The sequence below is a fragment of the Diadema antillarum genome, unplaced genomic scaffold (assembly GCF_040938485.1).
Source record: "Diadema antillarum isolate AM-2024a unplaced genomic scaffold, OU_Dant_1.0 scf00000014, whole genome shotgun sequence".
NCBI lineage: Eukaryota > Metazoa > Echinodermata > Echinoidea > Diadematoida > Diadematidae > Diadema > Diadema antillarum.
Genome location: NW_027270903.1, coordinates 1361205 through 1380746, shown reverse-complemented (window position 1 = coordinate 1380746; position 19542 = coordinate 1361205). Strand labels below are relative to the sequence as shown.

Below are 19542 nucleotides of genomic sequence, written 5' to 3'. Positions count from 1 at the left end.
ATGTTTTGGTGCCCAGAAGATTCTTTATCGTCTTTATTTCTGTCAAACAGTATTGTTATTAACCTGTGCATTAAATGTACTGTTATGCAGAGTTTAGGGGGAAAGTATGAAGCAGGAATACTTTAACTGTGTACTGCATCTCTGGCAAAGTGATACATATAGTGTACATGTGTATATATGCATATGAAAGTCAGTGTTGGTATGTCATGGTGCTGAAGTTGGACTCAACGGCAGGGTTATTGTATGCTTCTTTTACTTTGAAATATTTGTTAAATCAATTCTTTTAGTCCAGGCAAGTCTCCAAATGTCTTAAAAGACTCGGGTGTTGCTATCCATGTAGATCTCACCTGAAGAAAACCCAATTTATTGCTTTGTCGAAGGTGGATGGATACTTCTTGTTAAAACAAGACATTGCGGGAAAGTTGACGTTATCTGTGATTTAGGAACAGAGAAACAGGTGAATGAAAAAAAGAAAATGTGATATGTTAGGACTACAGTGTAGAGCTTGCATGCCACATGTATTGTGTTGAAACAGTTGCTGTGAAATGTAAGTAGCTTGTTGCATAAATTTTCACTGTATCAAAGCTACTTTGTCATAGAGCTGCTGAAAAAGGAGTAGTTTCAGCTGCCTTTATTTTCAGTGCGTAGATTGACTTTGTACATTTCCCTTTATTGCCACAGATTGCAAAACTGCTAGTTTTCAGAACATTCCATGTGATTTTCATGCTCCACAATATTCAGCAATATGAGTAAAATGTGACGAATGGTAAAACCAAGTTGATGAAATTTGCATTTATAGCAACAAAAAAAAAGAAAAGAAAATATGACGGAATCTTGTGTGATAAAATTGATGATGCAATGTATGTGGTCCTCCAGTGTACTTTGGACAAATGAGGTAAAGACTGATACGAAATTATATCAAAATGAAATGTGATAAAAGAGCATATAGAAACTGGAGAGCAGCGATAGTCAGGCGAGTGTGATCTTTTTGTGGTAAAATCCTCCTTTTTACACTTTGCAATACACCAGCACAGGGGTGAATACATAGTGATGTTTGTGCCAGTGTAAAATGCCATGTCTATGCATCCAAAGATCAACATTCTTTGACTCAATTACACTGTATGTTGTAATGTGTGAATATCGGGCATACTGGTACTGTATCTCTCTGCTGCTGCCTTTATTCATTCAAAGCAATGTGAAGAAAACTGCCAACTTTCGTTTCATTCTATTTGACAAAATGTTAACAGAGCACTGTGTGCACAGTGCATTAACCCATTTTCTGCCATGAACTTTGGACATTGTGTACAACGCTATGGGGTTTTCTGTGCAAATCTGCCCTCAAAGCACATAAGGGGTTGGCAAGGAGAGTAGTCCCATACTGGCATGGTATTATACCGGGTGTCCCAAAAAAAGCGGAACGGTGGATTTTCAGTACCTTGCGTTCTAAAAGTGATATATTTTTTAACATCATTAGAAAGAGAATCTTCCGCAGAAGACAATGATACCAAAATCATAAAATTTGGTTCAGTACTTTTTATTCTACGCCAATTCCTGAAAATGCAGTCATTTTCAAATTTCGCCGGATTTCTGCGTCTTATGAGATAATAATTTGAGTGCTACACGCGATCCATACGGTGAATATTGTGTAAGCTCAGTGATCCATGTCAACAAAAGATACAGCTTTCACATTGGGCACGGGCCAGAAAAGAAAAAAAAAAACACTGTGTATGTGTGTGTGTGTCTGTGTGTGTGTACGCGCCCAATAGAAAGCGTTATCTTTTGTTGACATGGATCAAGGAGCGTACACAATTCACCGTATGGAACGCGTGTCGCACCCAAATTGTTATCTCATAAGTCGCAAAAAATTGAAAATGACTGCATTTACAGAAATTGACGTAGAATAAAAAGTACTGAACCAAATTTAATGATTTTGGTATCATAGTCTTCTGCGGAAGATGCTCTTACTAATGATGTCAGAAAATATATCACTTTTAAACCGCAAGGTACTGAAAATCCACCGTTCCGCTTTTTTTGGGACACCCGGTATATCTGTGATATCGATTAGCAGGCCAAAAATTGACCAAAATGTGGTACAGCAGCTGTAATCTTCAAAGATGAAGGTGATGTGTCTTTGAATTGAGATATAGCATGTGATGGTGCGTTTTCTTGACATTCCTCATTGAAGTAGGAGATTATACTGTCAAGAAAAGCCATGGTACAGCTGTACATTGTTTCATAATAAAAAATGCTTCAGTATTTCAAGAAAATTTGTGGGTAGTTTGTTCTGCACAGTTAATGATCGAACTCAAACAAAAAATCTCAACCTCTGCAGGCGATATAAAAACTGTTAGACCAGCTTTGTTCACAGAATATTTTGCTTGATACATGTTTGTATTTGGTTTTTTGTAAGGAGACAATAGTGTGAAATCATGTAGAAATGGGGTGGGGGTGGTCTTTTTTAATTCTTACCTGCACATGTATTATTTGATGTATGTTGTCATTATTATTTATTGTTGGCTGATAATCTTGATAGTTTACTAAAGTTGGGGCATTTCAGAAGAATCTAATGGGCACATGAAATATTGGACCACAGATGCAATTTTGCCCGGATTTTTTTTTTTTTTTTTTTTTTAATTTGTAGTGTTACTTCTCAGTTTTGGTGCTAGCTGTTTATTTTATTTATTCATTTATTTTATGTTGCACTGGTCTTGAGTGCCAAAGTCCAAATGTGCAGAAATTGTCCATTGTCATTCAACTAAATGTTATATGTGCCATGCTTCGAGCTAGTAGACACCCTGTATGTATGGTACAAGCATAGAAGCTTGGCATTTTGTGGAAATTTGTGATAAATGCTAGTTGTTGTGTATCAATGTTGTAAAGAAAGTGAATAAATCATTTATTACAAAAGTATGGAAAATGAATAACTGTTGATTGTGCCTCTTAATTCAGTTATTGACATACATGGTACCGTAGCATTGGACAGTGGAGTAATGAGTGCAAGGGTAAAGCATATCACAAGGGGGGCGAGGTGTGTAAATCAAACATTAGTAGCAGCAAACACTATCACCAAAACACGATCATGCCACCTTGTGTGTTGACCGTGCACACCCTTGACATGGACAAACCCGGGGGGCATTTTCATGAAGCGTTTCATGAGATATTTTTCTCAGACAAACTTATACAAGCTACGAAAATCATTGCATGATTGACCGAGAGCAAATTTGTTAGAAAAAACACTTCATGAAATGACCCCCCTCCCCCCCCCCCCCCCCCCAGTCACAACAGATGATCCCATTTCCCCCACTTATGACTACCACAGTACCCACTAGGACAGCATAGCCATTAAATGTTTCAACATTGATCACTCTTTTGCATTGATGAGATTAATACCCATGTACTGGTAATGCAGGTGTACGTATCATTTCATGTGAGCAAGCAAAACCTCAACACATTTACTCACATTTTAGAGAAGTACATCATGTTTAGAAAGAGGCTTGAATGACCTCAGCCTGATTGTAATATTATGGTACATGTATGTGTACAGAGGAGGGAATACCATATACCGTAAGTGAGTGTACTATAGCTGGTATAGGGCTGGAGCGTGCATCAAGAATCATAATCTTTCAAATTTGTGTTGTAGGAAACCACGCTACACTACCTTGTGAAAGTAATGAGCTTTGAATCAAATCTTTTTGTGCTAGGCATGCATGCTTGTGAACCACCGTGGCTGAAGTGCGTGGTGCATGATATCGAACAGTTCTACACTGTGTAAGCCGTTACCATTTTCACAAGGGTTTAATTTGTGCAGATTTCACAAAACACTGTTAGAACACAAATTCAACAACACGTGATAATGTCACCATGTGCTAGCTATAGCAGTTTAGGGTAACAATGGTAATCATGGACTTACAGCGGCTAGCACTCAGCGTGCACTTAACACATGTCACAGTACAAGTGGGGTCTATTATGGTGAGTAAAATCAGTGTCACTTCACTTGAGCCTTATAGTTCATTTGTCTTGAGTTGAATTCTCTATTCTGCGTGTATCCGATTGAACACCTGAGTGACTGACTGGTCGATGCACATTTTAAAGGGACTGCATCCTGTACACTGCTGGTTGAGGTAAGGCATTCATGTTTTGAACATTTCTAAGTGAGATAATGAGAAACCTTTTATAAAATATGAAAGAGCTTGTAATTGTAAGAAGGATTCAACGTTTATTTGATGAAAATTGGTTTTCAAATGGCTGAGATATCAAAAAAAGTGATAATAAAAGGCGACATGCCACAACTTTATTATTAGGATCTTTGTTTCACCTTGTTTTTGGATATCATTTTTCATCAAATAAACTTTTGATACCATGTAGAATTGCATGCTCAGTGACATCTCATAGAGTGATTTCTGAATATCTCGCAAAACGTTGTCGTTTAAAGCTAAAAAAAAAATCTTCACCTCGACCAGAACTGTACACACCCTTTACGCACACATGCATTTTCTAGAAGCTTTAAAAAAAATCATGACGGATTAAATCACTGGTACGTCCTATGGCCATGGCAAAGTGTCAGAGTGAAATTCGGTAGTCCTAGCTGAATCCGGTATCAGGATATTATCTGTGATAACTGTCTAGGTCTGGGGATCAGCCGAGAATCTGTGTATACCCACAGCATGCACGCACCGGCACTGGCTCCTCGGCGAACTTCACCGGGAGAGCAGCGGGCTGGCGTAGCGTGAGCACGCAGTCGTATATCCGTTCAAGCGTCATCACATCCCCTTGTTTCTCGGAAAGTACTGTTCACAGCAAGTAAATTTGCTCACAGCATCTCGAGTTCTTATCATTTCGAATGTGTTACATTCGATCAAATAAGATCATGTAGCAAAAATGTGTAACAGTTAAACTGGTTTAAAGAATAAAGAATGGAAAACTAGGTGCAAAGACTGAACAGAACTTCAAAGAAGGCTGATGATCGATGAGTGAAACACGAAACGTGAATTTACAGTTGGATCGACACAAGAATAAGAAGATAAAGAGTAAGAATGTGATGGGGGTACAAAGAAGAGAAGACAGTGGGGGATGCAGAACAGAACAGAGTAGATGACACAGCGAAATTCGAAGAGAAGTTTGAGAGAAGAAGAAAGAGAGAAGATAGCTAGCACGCAGCAAAGAAACTACGTGGGGAGATAGAGAATGAATGGCTCAGACGCGACGCGTACGCATACACCATACCACATCACAGCAGCTAGCTAGCTAGCCACACACAGGCTAGGCGCAGGCTAGTTGGCTTTCTACGTGCGATGCGCGAGTGCATAATGCATGCAGCGCATGTGTGTGGCTCATGCAACTATGGAACGCCAAAGGACAATGATTGATTGCTCCGCGGTTTCGATCACCCGACACCGCCACTTTTTAGCGCTTTTTTTGTTCAACAAGAACTCGCCGGCTGCGAAGCGAACGTTACGACGACGCAGCCTCCCGGTTAGACAATGGAAACAGGTGTATCGCGCGTGTGTAGAACACCGTTTTTGCCTGATTAGCGTCATCTTAGCGTTCGCGTCGCAGAACTAAAGCTCGCCACCTGTCGACGTTCGCCGTGTGCGCGCCAAAAGTTCATCTATTTTTTGATGACAGCCACTTGGTGATCACTCTTTTTTATGTGAAAATGTTGATTTCTGATTATAGAATTAGATGAGGGTCACTTTTGATATGTTTTTTTATTTGATTAGGTTCATTTTAATGATAGTCACTTTTTATTACATCATGGTCACCTATAATATTTTGATTAGGGCCTCTTCAATCCCAATCGTCACTTTTATAGATTTGATTGTCACTGTTAATCAGATCGACACATAATATTATTACTGGATCGCCTCTGTTGATGTGATTAGATCCTTACCACGTCATTTGACGTCACTTTAAATATTTTCGTCATCTTTAGTGTGGTTGTCACTTTTGTGTGAGCGTCACTTTTGATACGTCACTATTCATTAATGAGATTATCACGTCATATTTAACGTCGTATCAGCCCATTTTACAAATTCCCATATGTTTAGCTGTGGAATCATGAAGAACTCCCTCTCCCTGATCGTCGTCGTCGTCTTCTTCTTCGTTTTGGTTCAAATCCATGCAGAGAATAATGATTTCTGTCGAATCAAATCTTCCAAAGCTCCGATATACCGAACATCCTGCACCAAAACTTGGCCTATTATTCTTTTTAATCCATTCAAGAAAACGCATTGACTGTTTCAGTGAGCAAACAACCTTAAGAAGTGAAAGTAACTTGTCTCTGGTAATTGGTCATCCTACATGATTTTGTAAATTTTCGACAATGTAAGTTTTTTTTTTTTTGGATGCTTTGAATAGACCCCATTATACGTCATGCGTAACGCAATGATATTCTTATGAATAGGGGTGTGATGTCCCTTTAGATGTGCCTTCTTTCTCTTTGTCAAAGGAAATTTTAAAAAGAAAATGAATAAGGCATCATTCGCATAATCACACCTCAAGTTGCTCAAGAGCTGGACCAGCGATATGATATTATGTTCACTCTCAGATGGAATTTAAGATGAATCATCTCTTTCATCCATCAAATTTGTCTTTCATCCTATACACTGGGTATCAGATAGGCCCTACATAGTATGTATTCTTTTTCAATCTTTCTTCAGAGAAAACAAACAAACAGAAATGCCTAACTGCTAAACAGGTGAAAATGAATAAGAAGGAAATCGTAACATATACTTATATTTCAATAACACACACACACACATACACACACACACACACACACACACACACACACACACGCATAATGTTTTATCAGGCGATACTATATAGGCCTACATACAACATTGATGCATTTTCGACTCAGACTCCTCAAGTAACACAAGGTGTGCCAATTGCTCAAGCAATATAATAAAATCGTTTAGTCACGCCGACAGCCACACATACTTTGTTATACTTTGATTATTTGATACGCAGCCCGGGAAGAAGGCATCTTTATGACTTGGCTGTATGACGGTCGGATCCCCTTCTTTTTTTTTCTGTATGCCAACCCGAGAGTATAATGCTATTCCTCTACATGTTCTTCACTAAACTATACTCTAATTTCAGATTGGAGTTTTTCTATACTTATAAATTGAATAAAGTGGCCTGGGAAATACATTACTTACTTTGAACCTACATAAAACACCTATACACACACACGCACACTCGAATTCACCGTCACATATACACAGACAGACATATTATGCTGGCTATAGTGTTCATAGTATAGTAGTGATTTATTAAGGTTACTATTTGGACTTTGAAAATACCCTCTATTATGTGATATCGACTGTAATAACTGGAGTGAAATAAATAGCCTCTCCAATGTCTTGAAGTATACGCCATCATAATATTGTGTCACTCGTATTTATGCAATTTAGGAATACACGTATGGGGTGGATCCAGGAATTCCGTATGGGGAGGCGCCTTTGCAAAATCAAAGGGGGGCGCACGCTCCCCCTACCCATATTTTTCTTTTTATTTCTTTTGTTTTAACCAAAAATAAAGAGGGGCGCGCGCCCGGTGCGCCCCCCCCCCCCCCCCTGGATCCGCCACTGCCTATTATACTCCCCCTGCTCGGCCTAATTCCTCATTGGATATTATATACCATGGTTATGCTTACGCTTTGGAGATTGTTGAATTGCATGATTAGTATAAAATTGAATGCGAACACTCGGCTCCCAAGCTCGTGTGGCACATCACCTCCTCCCACGTACGGTACATCCCTCCCCCGTTTGGTCTGCCTCCATGCACAGACTTATAGTGATAGGCCTGTACACTTCCCTGATTGACTAATTATTTACAGATGTTTAAAAAAAATATGCCCATATCGTTGAATTTCAATTCTAGAAATACAAAAGCTCGAATGGGAGGGCGGGGGGGGGGGGGATAAACTTCACACCCTCCTCTTGTTCGGTCCCCCCTCGATGCAGACTTGGTACACTTTGGGGATTTACAGTTTTCTGAATAGTTTGTATATGGCCAAAAGTGTACATCATGCAGATCGTTTTATTCCAATGCTTACGGCCGAATGAGCGCAAACTCTACTCCGTGGTGTGGTAGATGATTGTATCCCCTTCCTACCACCTCATAGGACGTATAAGCGGAAAAAGAGGTGACAGAAGCTACTATTTACCAATTCACATTTCCCGGAATATTTCTTTTTCCTATACTTATTGATAGGAAAACATCCTCATATTTCACCAAAAGTGTGCACCAGGTCGCTGAATTTCCCTTCTCAAACTGCAAAATTTCCCTCATATGCACAAGAGAAATGTAAAAAACAAACAAACAAAAAACCAGGTATAAAGAACAAGAAATAGATATAGTACACTTTGGGGATTGACAATATTCAAGTAGGACCCAATATTTTTACACAGACACTCAAAATTGCCTCAGATCGTTTTACTTCAGTTAAAAAGAAATAACACAAAAGCTCCGTCTTGCGGGAGGGGTGTGTGCCCCTCTCACACTGACCCCCTCCATCTCAAAGACTTACTGATACACAGTAATGATGCACGCCAGGAAAAAGAGCTAAGAACCACGATCTAGCCGTTCACATTTCCATGGATATTTCTTTTCCTTACACTTTCCTGATAGAAAAAAAAATCAAATAATGATAGGGCCTATTTCCTCAAACGTGTTCACTAGCCCCGAATTTCAGGCCTGAAAATGTTTAAACTCCCTCGTGTGAGTGCGTGTCGTGTGTGTGTGTATGGGGGGGGGGGGGGGGGAGGACCTCTCACCTCCCCCCCCCCCCCTTCCCCGGTTCGGTCGCTCCGCTCCTGCATAGCTCGCACATCTTTCAAGTTTTACCCCCCCCCCATAAAACAGATCAACGCCCCTGTGTATAGGCCTGCTAACAGGCTGAGTTCACGGTGAAAGCAATAATAATAATATAGTCTAGCTCCTTGCTGTAACCAAGGAGCGTGATGATTTCTCCTTGCTGTAACACAATTGTCATGTACGTCGTCTTTCTGGGTGAACAATGACATTAGAAATGAATGATTATATCAAAAGACTGTCTAAGTGCTTGTATTGTATAGGTCTATAAATTACGACCTCTTCGGGAAGATTGTCATTTTTTTAGACCCACTAGCGCAACGAGTGAGTTTTTCATGGAATGTTCCAAAATTAAACGAGAGCATCCAATACTCACTGATCCACGAAATATAGGCCTGTGCATCATTTGTGTTATAAAATGGGCCCGTAAATTCATGAAATATAACCATAGTTTCCCCATCTTGCGTCCGGTACACCTACTGTACACTACACAGGACTTGAGCCATGCGTTCAGATTTTACCGGACGCATGGCTCAGTGTGAATCAGTAAAAATCATTGAATGACAATTGACCAATCAGGGGGGCATTTCATGAATTTTTTTGTCCGACAAATTTGCTCTCAGCCAATCAGATGCAAGAATTTCAGTAGCTTGTAACAATTTGTCAGAGAAATATCTGACCAAAAGGCTTCATGCCAGAAATGCCCCCCCCCTTGCAGAGATTCTATAAAGCCCATTAATTTTATAACAATCAATATTATAGACACATGCAGACTACATAATTTGCTATACCTGTACAAAGGGGGTTTGGTTTGGTTTGGTTTATTTCTGCATTTTCTTTCTCCAAATACAATTGTAAATGAAAACAGAGTGATACAGAGTATGCAAGAGAGAGAGAGAAAGAGAGAGAGAGTTTAATATACAAATCAATAGAAGAAATATCATTTACGTAACAACATCAGTCTGTAGTAACATTATTATTAAGATGAATCAAAATAACATATTTAGGCATACTGTATATCTATGAACAAAGTAGAGCTTGACGTGGATGAGGCCCTATCTATTATGTAATATACGAATATAATACAACACTAATTATAAATGTGCTCATAAAACTCTTAATCTTGATAAACGAAACACATTTTGCTAAAGAGAGAATGAATGCTAAAGCATGCCTATTTTGGGGATATACTATGTGCTTTACTGAAGGTATGCACTATACAAATAAGTGCCTCTGTAAAGTCATTATCAAAGAAAAGAACGGGAAGGAATGGGAAAAATTGAAAAACATTTTGCGTGGGTCAGGGCTGACTGAGACTTAAGGAAAAAAATACATTGATCAAAGACAACTAACTGGAAACATATTTCAATAATAAATACTTTTTAAAATGAGCCTTAAAGAAAAAAAGTGAAGTACACTGCTTTAAGTGATCAGGTAGGTTGTTCCAGACATCGGGACCGTAATGTCTAATTGATTTCTGAGCTAAAATAGTTTTGGGGATCACAAGGTGAAAGTCTGTGGAACGGCGAGTTGGATATGTGTGTATATTCGAATTTAAGTGAAACATATTCTGAAATAAAGAGGGAAGTTGATTTGTTGCGTACTTGACGCTGAAGGCCTACCGGGATAGTATACTTCCTTGCTTGAACCATGGACCCTATAGGGTCCATGCTTGAACATTAGGAAATGCACCGACGCATCGGCGCCACGTTTTCAAAAGTGGGGGGGGGGGGGGGGGGGGGGGGCTGGAGGGGCACTTACGAGTTTCATGAGCTAACAAGCCAAAAAAAAAACAAACAAACCAAGAACTTAAGAAGAAGAAGAAAAAAAAGGTCTTCAGCTCATCTTTCCCTTCCACTTCCGGATTTCTTTACCTGACCAGCAAAAACAATTAAGCCTTGTCGCGCTCAGACTTCATTTAAGTTCAAGGTTTCTATCTATTTCTTTCTAACTAGTGCCACTTACAGTACACACTTCCGGGGGTTAAAATTAAAAAAAAAAAAAAAAAAAGGTCCGCCGGGCATGAAATGTAAAGGAAAAGCGTGTATCCACTTGCTACATTGCAGGTAGTCTGGGCTCCGTCCCCTTTTCCATGGTGCGATAAACCAAGAGAGGGCGCAAATTTTCTGATAGCGATAATCGAGAGACTGCGCCACAGAACTCTTACAGGGCTCACACCCGTAAATACAATGGCATGTCCGAGACCCCTTCACAAATTCGTACCAAAGATACCAAAATAAATGAAGAAAAAAATTGATTAAAAATCAATTATGTACTTTGGCAAAAAACTGAATAGCTGTAGATATTGAGTATGAATTCCTCTACAAATTTCATTTTGGTTAGAAGATGAAAGCTTTTCTGGTGGAATTTGAGGGGACTATATTTCATTGGGTACGTGTACGGAAAATGGGTGATTTTTTGAGTGACAAGAACTCGTAGTCTGGCTTTTCGGACCCCTGGACAGAATTGGAACTGAATTATCCACCCTGAGAATTTGATGGATGAAAGGGTACATCTAACTTATCCAGGTTAGTGAAGCTGAAACACCTCATTTCTCCCAGCTATTTTACAAATTTTTTTGAAATTTGATTTTTAACACACATCCCTATGGGGAAATATTTATGGGTGTGAGCCCTACACATAAGAGTTCTGTGGACTGCGCGCCCAACAATATCGCACACGCCCTCATACGGCTTGTCGTGATTGCGTAAAAAGAGTCCAGAAGCTAGACTACAAACTACTAGTATTCCAAATTTCGCACTTCATGAGAGTCGAGGGGGCGTGTCAGATTGACCCCGGCAGCAGTGAATACAGCGCGCGATTGGCCAGATGCGAAGATTACATAATAATTCACGTGTATCATTTGCTCAATACAGCTAGTCACTGTGTACAATCAGTCACTGTGTACAATCGACCTCTCTTCTTACCTTGTGCGTGAATGACCGAGCTTGAAAGATGTATTTTACGCTCGCACTGTTCGTTGCAATTTTGAGAGTTGGGATATGCGGTAAGTGGCCTGCACTTCTTTGTAGAGGAAGATTACTTCAGTATCCTCTGATAATATTACATTTTGCTTATCGCTTCAATGAAAGGGGAGTTCTGTTCGTGGTTTGCTTGAGTTTAGTCCCAGACATCACACTCTGTGTTGGTAATATTTGACGCATTGTACCGTGCACCAAGACCAGCCCGAACGAGCGCTCCCACAGTATAATTTTAACCGTGTACAACGGAATGCCCCGGGGTTAGCACCACCGTAGCTTCTACTAGTATTATATACCTACTACTCTAGCCAGCCTACTGGGCTACGTACTAGCAAGTGTAGCGGCTGGGGAGCTGCATTGTACCCTTTAAGAGTATTTTTAACTGTATTGCCACCAGAGCAGATGATTGACACTAGTCTATAGATCTAAATTTTATAGACACTCTATCTCAGAGCTACCAAGTCTCACACATTGTGAGTGAGACGTCAAGCATTTAGGGTCTGTCTCAAGATCTCACGCATGACACCCATTTTTTTCTCGCGCATTGGGAGCATAGCTCATGAGCTAAAGTAACCCCGGCGCGGGGCGCCGTAACATAGTAACGGTACGTATTGGTCCATATTGGGGTCGCTGCTGCGGTTAAGCTTAAAGGATTAAAGTGAGAGTTGCAATTGAAGGCATGTTTTCCTTTTATCTTTCAAAATAAGTTAAAAATAGTGAAAAAGAGCTAAAGTAAAAATTGAAAAAGCTCCCAACTGTGGGAGGGCGGACACCCCCCTCCCATAGGATCCCACACCCTCCCCTCGCTCGGTTGCTTCGCTCCCTCGCTCACGCACATGCGCGCTCCCTGAGATGCTGAGTCATGAAAATCTCACTCATAAAATTTTTTTGAACTTGGCATCTATGCTATCTGTGTGTGTGTGTATGGCGGGGGTAACTGGGTTTGAAGTTGAACTTGAGTTGTCTCCTGTCTAAGTTTCAGATATACGTAGTGATTTGTAAGCCTCTGCAATGACATGGTGAGATAAAGTGGTTACGAAAGAGCTAATGTGTTGTTCATCAGTAGGCCGCTCCAAAAGATTTCTAATTAGCCCATTTCTGAATCGGACACAACATGTGGACAAGAACTGTTAAATCTACAGTGAGACAGTGCTCCATCTGTCAGAAATATAATTAAAAAGTGGAATAAGCTACAAGCTTGTACCATCAATTGTTGGAAGCCCATCAGTGAACTGTTTAAAGTCTAATCTAGAGAGATTCTGGTGCCAGAACAAGAACAAATGTAACCCTGAAGAGATTCTCCTGTCCATTCTATACATCTTCTGCACAGTGCCTACCATTCAGTACTTAATTTGAAGCATAAATTTGGTACAACTTCATGTCCTTCCAAGGTTTGTTATTCAAGGTATGTTAACAGTTTCTTTTATTTACACCACATGATTATACACCACGTATTTACACCAAACTTATTCAGTTTGTGCAAATAGATATTTTTTTGATCGTGTACTGTTGTAGACTGTTTTTTTTTCTTTTCTGTGTGAAATAGCATTTAGATAATTTGCATCAGATATAAAATGTCGAATGCAATCTCAATACTCTTTAAATATGAAATACCATGTACACAATGAATTTTCTTGTATCATTTGCAGGTGATGTCCCAACAGTCAACATCAGAGACACAACCTTCAAAGGAGTCAATCTCTTTCTCAGTGGAAGTACAAAGCCAGTCTTCTCATTTAGGGGAATCTACTATGCTGAGCCCCCAGTGGGAATGAGGAGATTTATGCCGCCAGTAACCAAACGGCTCCCTCCAGGAGAGTATGATGCCACAAAGCATGGTCCACTCTGTCCCCAGGATCTGGTCAAAACGACTGAGGTATTCCCACAGACGTTTCCTACCAATGACTCCAGTGAAAATTGTCTCCATCTAGACATCTATACCCCTTCCCTAGACCCCACAGCCAAGCTGGCTGTCATGGTTTTTTATCATGGTGGGGCCTTTACTAATGGTGGTGGTGGGTTTTATGATGGTACTGCCTTTGCAGCAATCCAGGATGTGGTATTGGTGGCAGCCAACTACAGGTTGGGTGCACTGGGCTTCCTCAGCACAGGTGATGAAGCGGCGTTTGGCAACTATGGACTCCTTGACCAACAGATGGTCCTGCAGTGGGTGCACAATCACATTGCGGGTTTTGGCGGAGATCCCAAACGGGTCACCATCTTTGGCGAGTCAGCTGGTGCAGTAGCAGTAGCACTGCACCTCCAGTCCTCATTCTCTCAGGGTTTCTTTCACCGAGCCATAAGTCAGAGTGGCGTGGCCCACAGTCCCATCATGATGTCGCGGCAGCCGCTTCATGTTGCCAAGAGACTGGCAGAAAGGCTGCAATGCCCAACTTCCAGCAGCAGAGCCATTGTGGAGTGTCTGCGCTCCAAATCTCCAGAGGAGATCCTTGCTGTCAACATGGAAGCACCAGATATACCAGCCATGCCGTTCAGCCCTGTAGTGGATGGCCTATTCATCGACGAGGACCCTGTAGTGGCCCTCATGAGGGGACACTTTAATCCTCAACCACAACTGCTTCTAGGAGTTAACAACCACGAGGGAGGATTCAACACCTTGGCTCACCGATTGTCGGGTGATGTCTTCAAGCACTTCAATGCCAAAGCCTTCAGGCTAATGCTTCAGTATGAGGTACCATACAAAGGGCTGTTGAAGCTTTCTCTCTCTTCCCACTTCCATTACAGGGAATAATTTTCAAACTCAAACTTGATTAGCAATTTCAGCTGATGAGAAATATCTTCAATGATATCCTGAACACTTCTATGTAAGAAAACTGCTACACAAAAGTTAGTTTGTGTAGCAGTGGTGTAAAAATGCATAGCAAATTGCGATGCGATACCAGGAAAATTATTCCCTGCATTAATCATACTTGAATGCATTTATTAGTGAGAAAGTTGTCTTAGACAGAACCAGTTAACCTGTATCACAATTACGTGATATTTTCAGCGTTTGATAAAATGGAAAGAACCACCTGCCATTCTTTTCAACCCAGTTCATAATCATTGGAACTTGCAAAAAGTGCATAGGTTAACTTTCTGTCTACAGGGGCAGTTCACTTTAAGTAATGACCCATTTATTTTCCCATTAAATTTGATGCTAAATCTGCTTGTAAATTGCATGTGATATGTGTGTATATATACAAGTATTGTGATCTGTTATATAAGTATATGTCAGTATAACGACAAAAACAAACAAACAAACAAACAAACAAACAACAAACAAACAAACAAACCTGATGAGACAAATGTAGGTTGGAACTTTAAATGTAAAATACTTATACACTATTTCCTTGGTAGTTTGTGTATTGAGGTTTACATCAAAACACACATGAAAAGTAACATTCAGAACAGGTTTTTTTGTTTTTTGTTTTTGTTTTTTTAAGTTTCTGAATGCTTTTGCTAGAAAATATTTCATAGAGTGACAATTTCTTGTGCTAATTTTTGTTTAGAGAAAAATAGGTACGGTATACAATGCATTATATATAAAAACTAGCCAAATAAAATGAATATTTTCTTATGATTGCAGTTCAATAAGTTCATGCCAGGAGACATGAGTGAGATCATTGAGGGGGTGGAACACCTGTATGGAGGCAGGCAGGGTGTGACCGATGAAAGCGCTCTGCAAATACTAACGGAAGTGCTCGGAGACTGTGTGTACCTTGTGCCGGCTGTGACACTGGCTGATGTATTTACAGGTTAACTTCAGCAGGCTTTGATTTATTGTAGCCTACTAGGCAGAGGCCAAGAGGAATCAGATGAAGTTAGCTCTGATTAAATATCTGGGGAGTGTTTCATAAAGCTGTTCTCAAAGTTACGAATGACTTAAGAACGACTGGAACACGTTCTGATTTGCTATACTTATCAGAATTTCAATAATTCAGCGCAAAATTTGATCGCCAGTCGTTCTTAAAGTTGTTCTTAGCCTAAGAACAACTTGGTGAAACACCACCCTGGTAGTGTGGGGAGATGTGGGTGGCCTGATTGAATCAATCTTTATACAACACCTAAAAAGAATGTAGCTATCTGATTGGTCGATTGTCATCACGTGACATTCAGTGAGAAGTAGCATCGCACGCTGTGGCTATCAGCTTTGCAATTATGTTTGAGCAAAAATGGATAGCACATGTTTTCCATTGCATGGCTCTGATGTCACAATAAACAAACATTTGCCGCATGCACTCGACAATTACAAGCCCGCTTGCAAGTGCGTACTTTGTCACTCATTTTTGTGAGCAGCTTCAACTGATCAATTTTGCGTATATAGGTACTATTCATTAATGACGGCTGACTGTGACTGTGCAGCTACTCATTCGCCATCATCACAAAAATGGTTGCCATTTCTGTGCTAAAATTAAGAATCTGTGTGGACTACATCCATTGACGTCCGAGGTGTTGTATAAAAAAAAAATAGTGTATGGTCTTTACTCGTGCAATGGAACAAGATTTTGCACTCAGGGAAAGATGAGGCGCACGATTCAACTCGGCTTCGCCTCGTTGAATAAAGCGCCTCTATCTTTCACCTTGTGCAAAATCTTGTACTACAGTGCACTCCCGTTATAACGAACACGGTTATAACGAAGTAAAAATTTGGGCTGCAATGTCATCCACTCTATGTATTTCTGTTGTGTATTTGTTCGGTTATAACGAATTTCCGATATAACAAAAGAAAATTGCCGGTCCCGAGACTTCGTTATAACGGGAGTCCACTGTATTGCACTCGTGACCATTCACTATTTGTATATCGTTGCCCACCGGGATATGTGCAAAAACCACAAATAGTGCCTGTCAGTGTATATGTGCATCAAAGCTTATGCTCATTGATAACAGCAAGGAAGCTCCTTGATAACAGTTGACTCCAGCCAGGATTCTTCGGCTGTTTGTGTACTCTTACAAAAGATAAGTGATAAAGCAGCACACAATTTCTTGGGGGAATTCTTGAATAATCCAACCTTGGCCAGCCTTACCACCCCATGTTAGTCCCTCATTACTGCAGTGGCGGATCCAGAGGGGGATGCAACCAGCGCACGCCCCCCTTTAATTTTCGTTAAAAACAAAGAAAATAAAAACAAAAAAAATGAATTGAAACCCGGAAGTGGCACCAGAAATATTAGTCACGCCCCCCCCCCCCCCCCCTTTACAGAATTCCTGGATCCGCCCCTGTTACTGTCATTTACAATAGAGGCATTTACAAACATTATTCCTCTTTTGTTCCATATTTGAAACTTTTATATAGAGAGCTTTTAGAAATAATACCTCTATTGAAATCTATATCTTGTTTGTGTACATCTGTATTCATAGTACTGGCGTATTAAAAAGGATCGTGCATACTTAGCCCCATGAGGATGGGCTGATTTTGCTGCAACATGCATTTCCCATGGACACTTGCCTAGTAAACTCGTGGCTCATCCTCAATGGGTTAACATCCCAGCATGTGAAGGACTGTTTATAAATGTCTTCCTTGATTATTATGTGCATGGTAACTATTCATCTAAACTAAGCATTACTTCAGGGAACACAATCCCATATTTAAGTGCTTTTTCATTTTCATCTTTTATTTTAGCCTCAAGATTTATCTGACAATTTTAAATAGAGGTAGAAAATGAAAAAGTACTGTTGTTAAGTGGGCAAGTATGTGGATATACTTTCTCAAAAAAAGCGTATGAAGGTCTGAAAATATTTCTCAGATTTGCCAATATATGGCTGTGAAGTTCAAATGACCTTATTGGAACCTTGAACCTTTTGTTTGGAGAGTTTAGTAGTGGCAATAACAATGACAAACAGACCCAACATAGAGAGCATGATGTTCTCTGCAGCACAGCCAATCTTGATTGCAATCAAAATTTACCAATTGTTCCCCGCGTCCTTTTGCCAGGGGTTGGTGGGAAGGTGTACTTCTATGAATACCAGCATCGGTTGTCGTACTCCCCAGCCCCTGAGTGGGTCAGGGCTGACCACGGGGATGAGGAGGCACTGGTCTTTGGCTCTCCTTTCCTGGAGGAAGACCGGCTGGGTCAAATGTCCTTCACGACGGACGAGAGGGCTCTCAGCCTCTCCCTGATGACTTACTGGGCCAACTTTGCTAAAACTGGGTGAGACTCTTCAGCAGTACTTCATGAGTAACTGAAGTGATTTATGCAAGAATTTGAAAGTGCACAAGAAAAAGATATCTTTGCCTTAAAAAGAACAATATGAATTTCACAGCAGACTTTGTAAATTATGTAATTCAGGTGCATTGTAGTACTGACATTTATTTCACAGGAAGAAACAGAGTTTGAGCGATTTGAATGTGCCGAAGTAAATCATATAAATTATATGGATGCAAACTAAATAAGTTATAAGCTGCAGTATTCATACTGTCCTTGATGCCAGGGTGCAAAGTAGAAAAAAAGGAAGTCACATTTATTCAGTAGATTAGCATTAGATTATTGTAGAGTTTTGTCAAGATGCCTTTTCAAAAGGAAGTACATACAGTTAAGTACACTGTAACTCCAGTGCACAGCTGCATGAACACATTACATTTACCCAAGATTGCCATTGAAATTAATTTCACATCTTGATTATTTTTTCTTCCCCTTTCAGCAATCCCAATGGGGATGGGGACAATCCAGACTTGCCCCTATGGAAGCGATACACCGTTCAGGAGAAAGCCTACATGAAGCTGGATATGCAGTCCGAGCTGGCCAGGAACCTTAAACCCGACAAGGTGGCCTTCTGGAGTCAACTGATGGCCTCTGCCCGCAAGCAGGCGGAGCGGGATGAGCTATGATCTCTAACGGGTGGAGTAGAAAAACAATATACAAAAATAAAACAAAAAACAGCTATCAAGCAAACAACAAGAACGAACACCTACTACCTGATCGGATATTTTGCAAAGACGACTGAACACCACTCATTTACAACTACAGGTGTACCATATATGTGAAATATCACAGCAGTAATCACTTACTAGTAACTCTCAGGATTTCAAGTTGCTGTCATGGTGGATACAGATATTGTGAGTTACTACATGTACTAGTACATGAAGTAGTTCCTAAAAGAAACCAAAACCCAAAGAGCAATATGGATTGAGTGAAAGCAGCAACATTTGTAGAACTCATCAGTGAAATTTTGAGGTTAGTCAAGGGCTCTTTCGTTAACCTAGAAAAGTGAAAGTATGTTGAATGTTCTTTATATTTTCTGTATATCGTTGTCCACCCATGATGTCATAAACTGAAGTAGTCTCCTTATCCAGTCATTACTACACCAAAACTTTAAAAATTCATAACTTTTGTATCGATTGTCTGCTTTTCCTCAAACTTTCCCTGATGTGTTCTAATAATGTTGCTGCTAAATTACTCAATCCACATTGCTCTTTGGGTTTTGGTTTCCCTAAAAAAAAATGCAGGGTATGTTGGCACATATACCTCAATGTTCATTTTGAAAGGCATTGTTCATTGAACACAAAGCCCTAAAACTCAGTCCAATATCCTATACATTTAACCTGTAGAGAGAAAGAAAGTCTAGATAAGTGAAGACTCAACTCACATCTGTACAAATGAATTTGAAGTGATACAGACTGCAGGACATCAAAATTTGCCAACAGTCATCAATCACATCAAAATATTCTATATACTTTAGGGGATTGTGCCTTCAGCTGTGCTGCTCCAAAACTTTGGAATAAATTACCTGAGAAACTGAGGAA

General features: G+C 40.1%; 1 protein-coding gene across 1 annotated transcript; it reads left to right on the top strand.

Moving 5' to 3' along the window:
* The first annotated feature begins 11724 nt into the window (after positions 1-11724).
* LOC139722695 (carboxylesterase 5A-like) lies at positions 11725-18695 on the top strand. Its single transcript, XM_071633990.1, has 5 exons — positions 11725-11827; positions 13451-14493; positions 15388-15556; positions 17734-17950; positions 18441-18695. Exons 1-5 carry the CDS (start codon positions 11776-11778, stop codon positions 18625-18627), a joined length of 1668 nt encoding a protein of 555 aa, XP_071490091.1. The 5' UTR covers positions 11725-11775; the 3' UTR covers positions 18628-18695.
* The last annotated feature ends 847 nt before the right edge of the window (positions 18696-19542 follow it).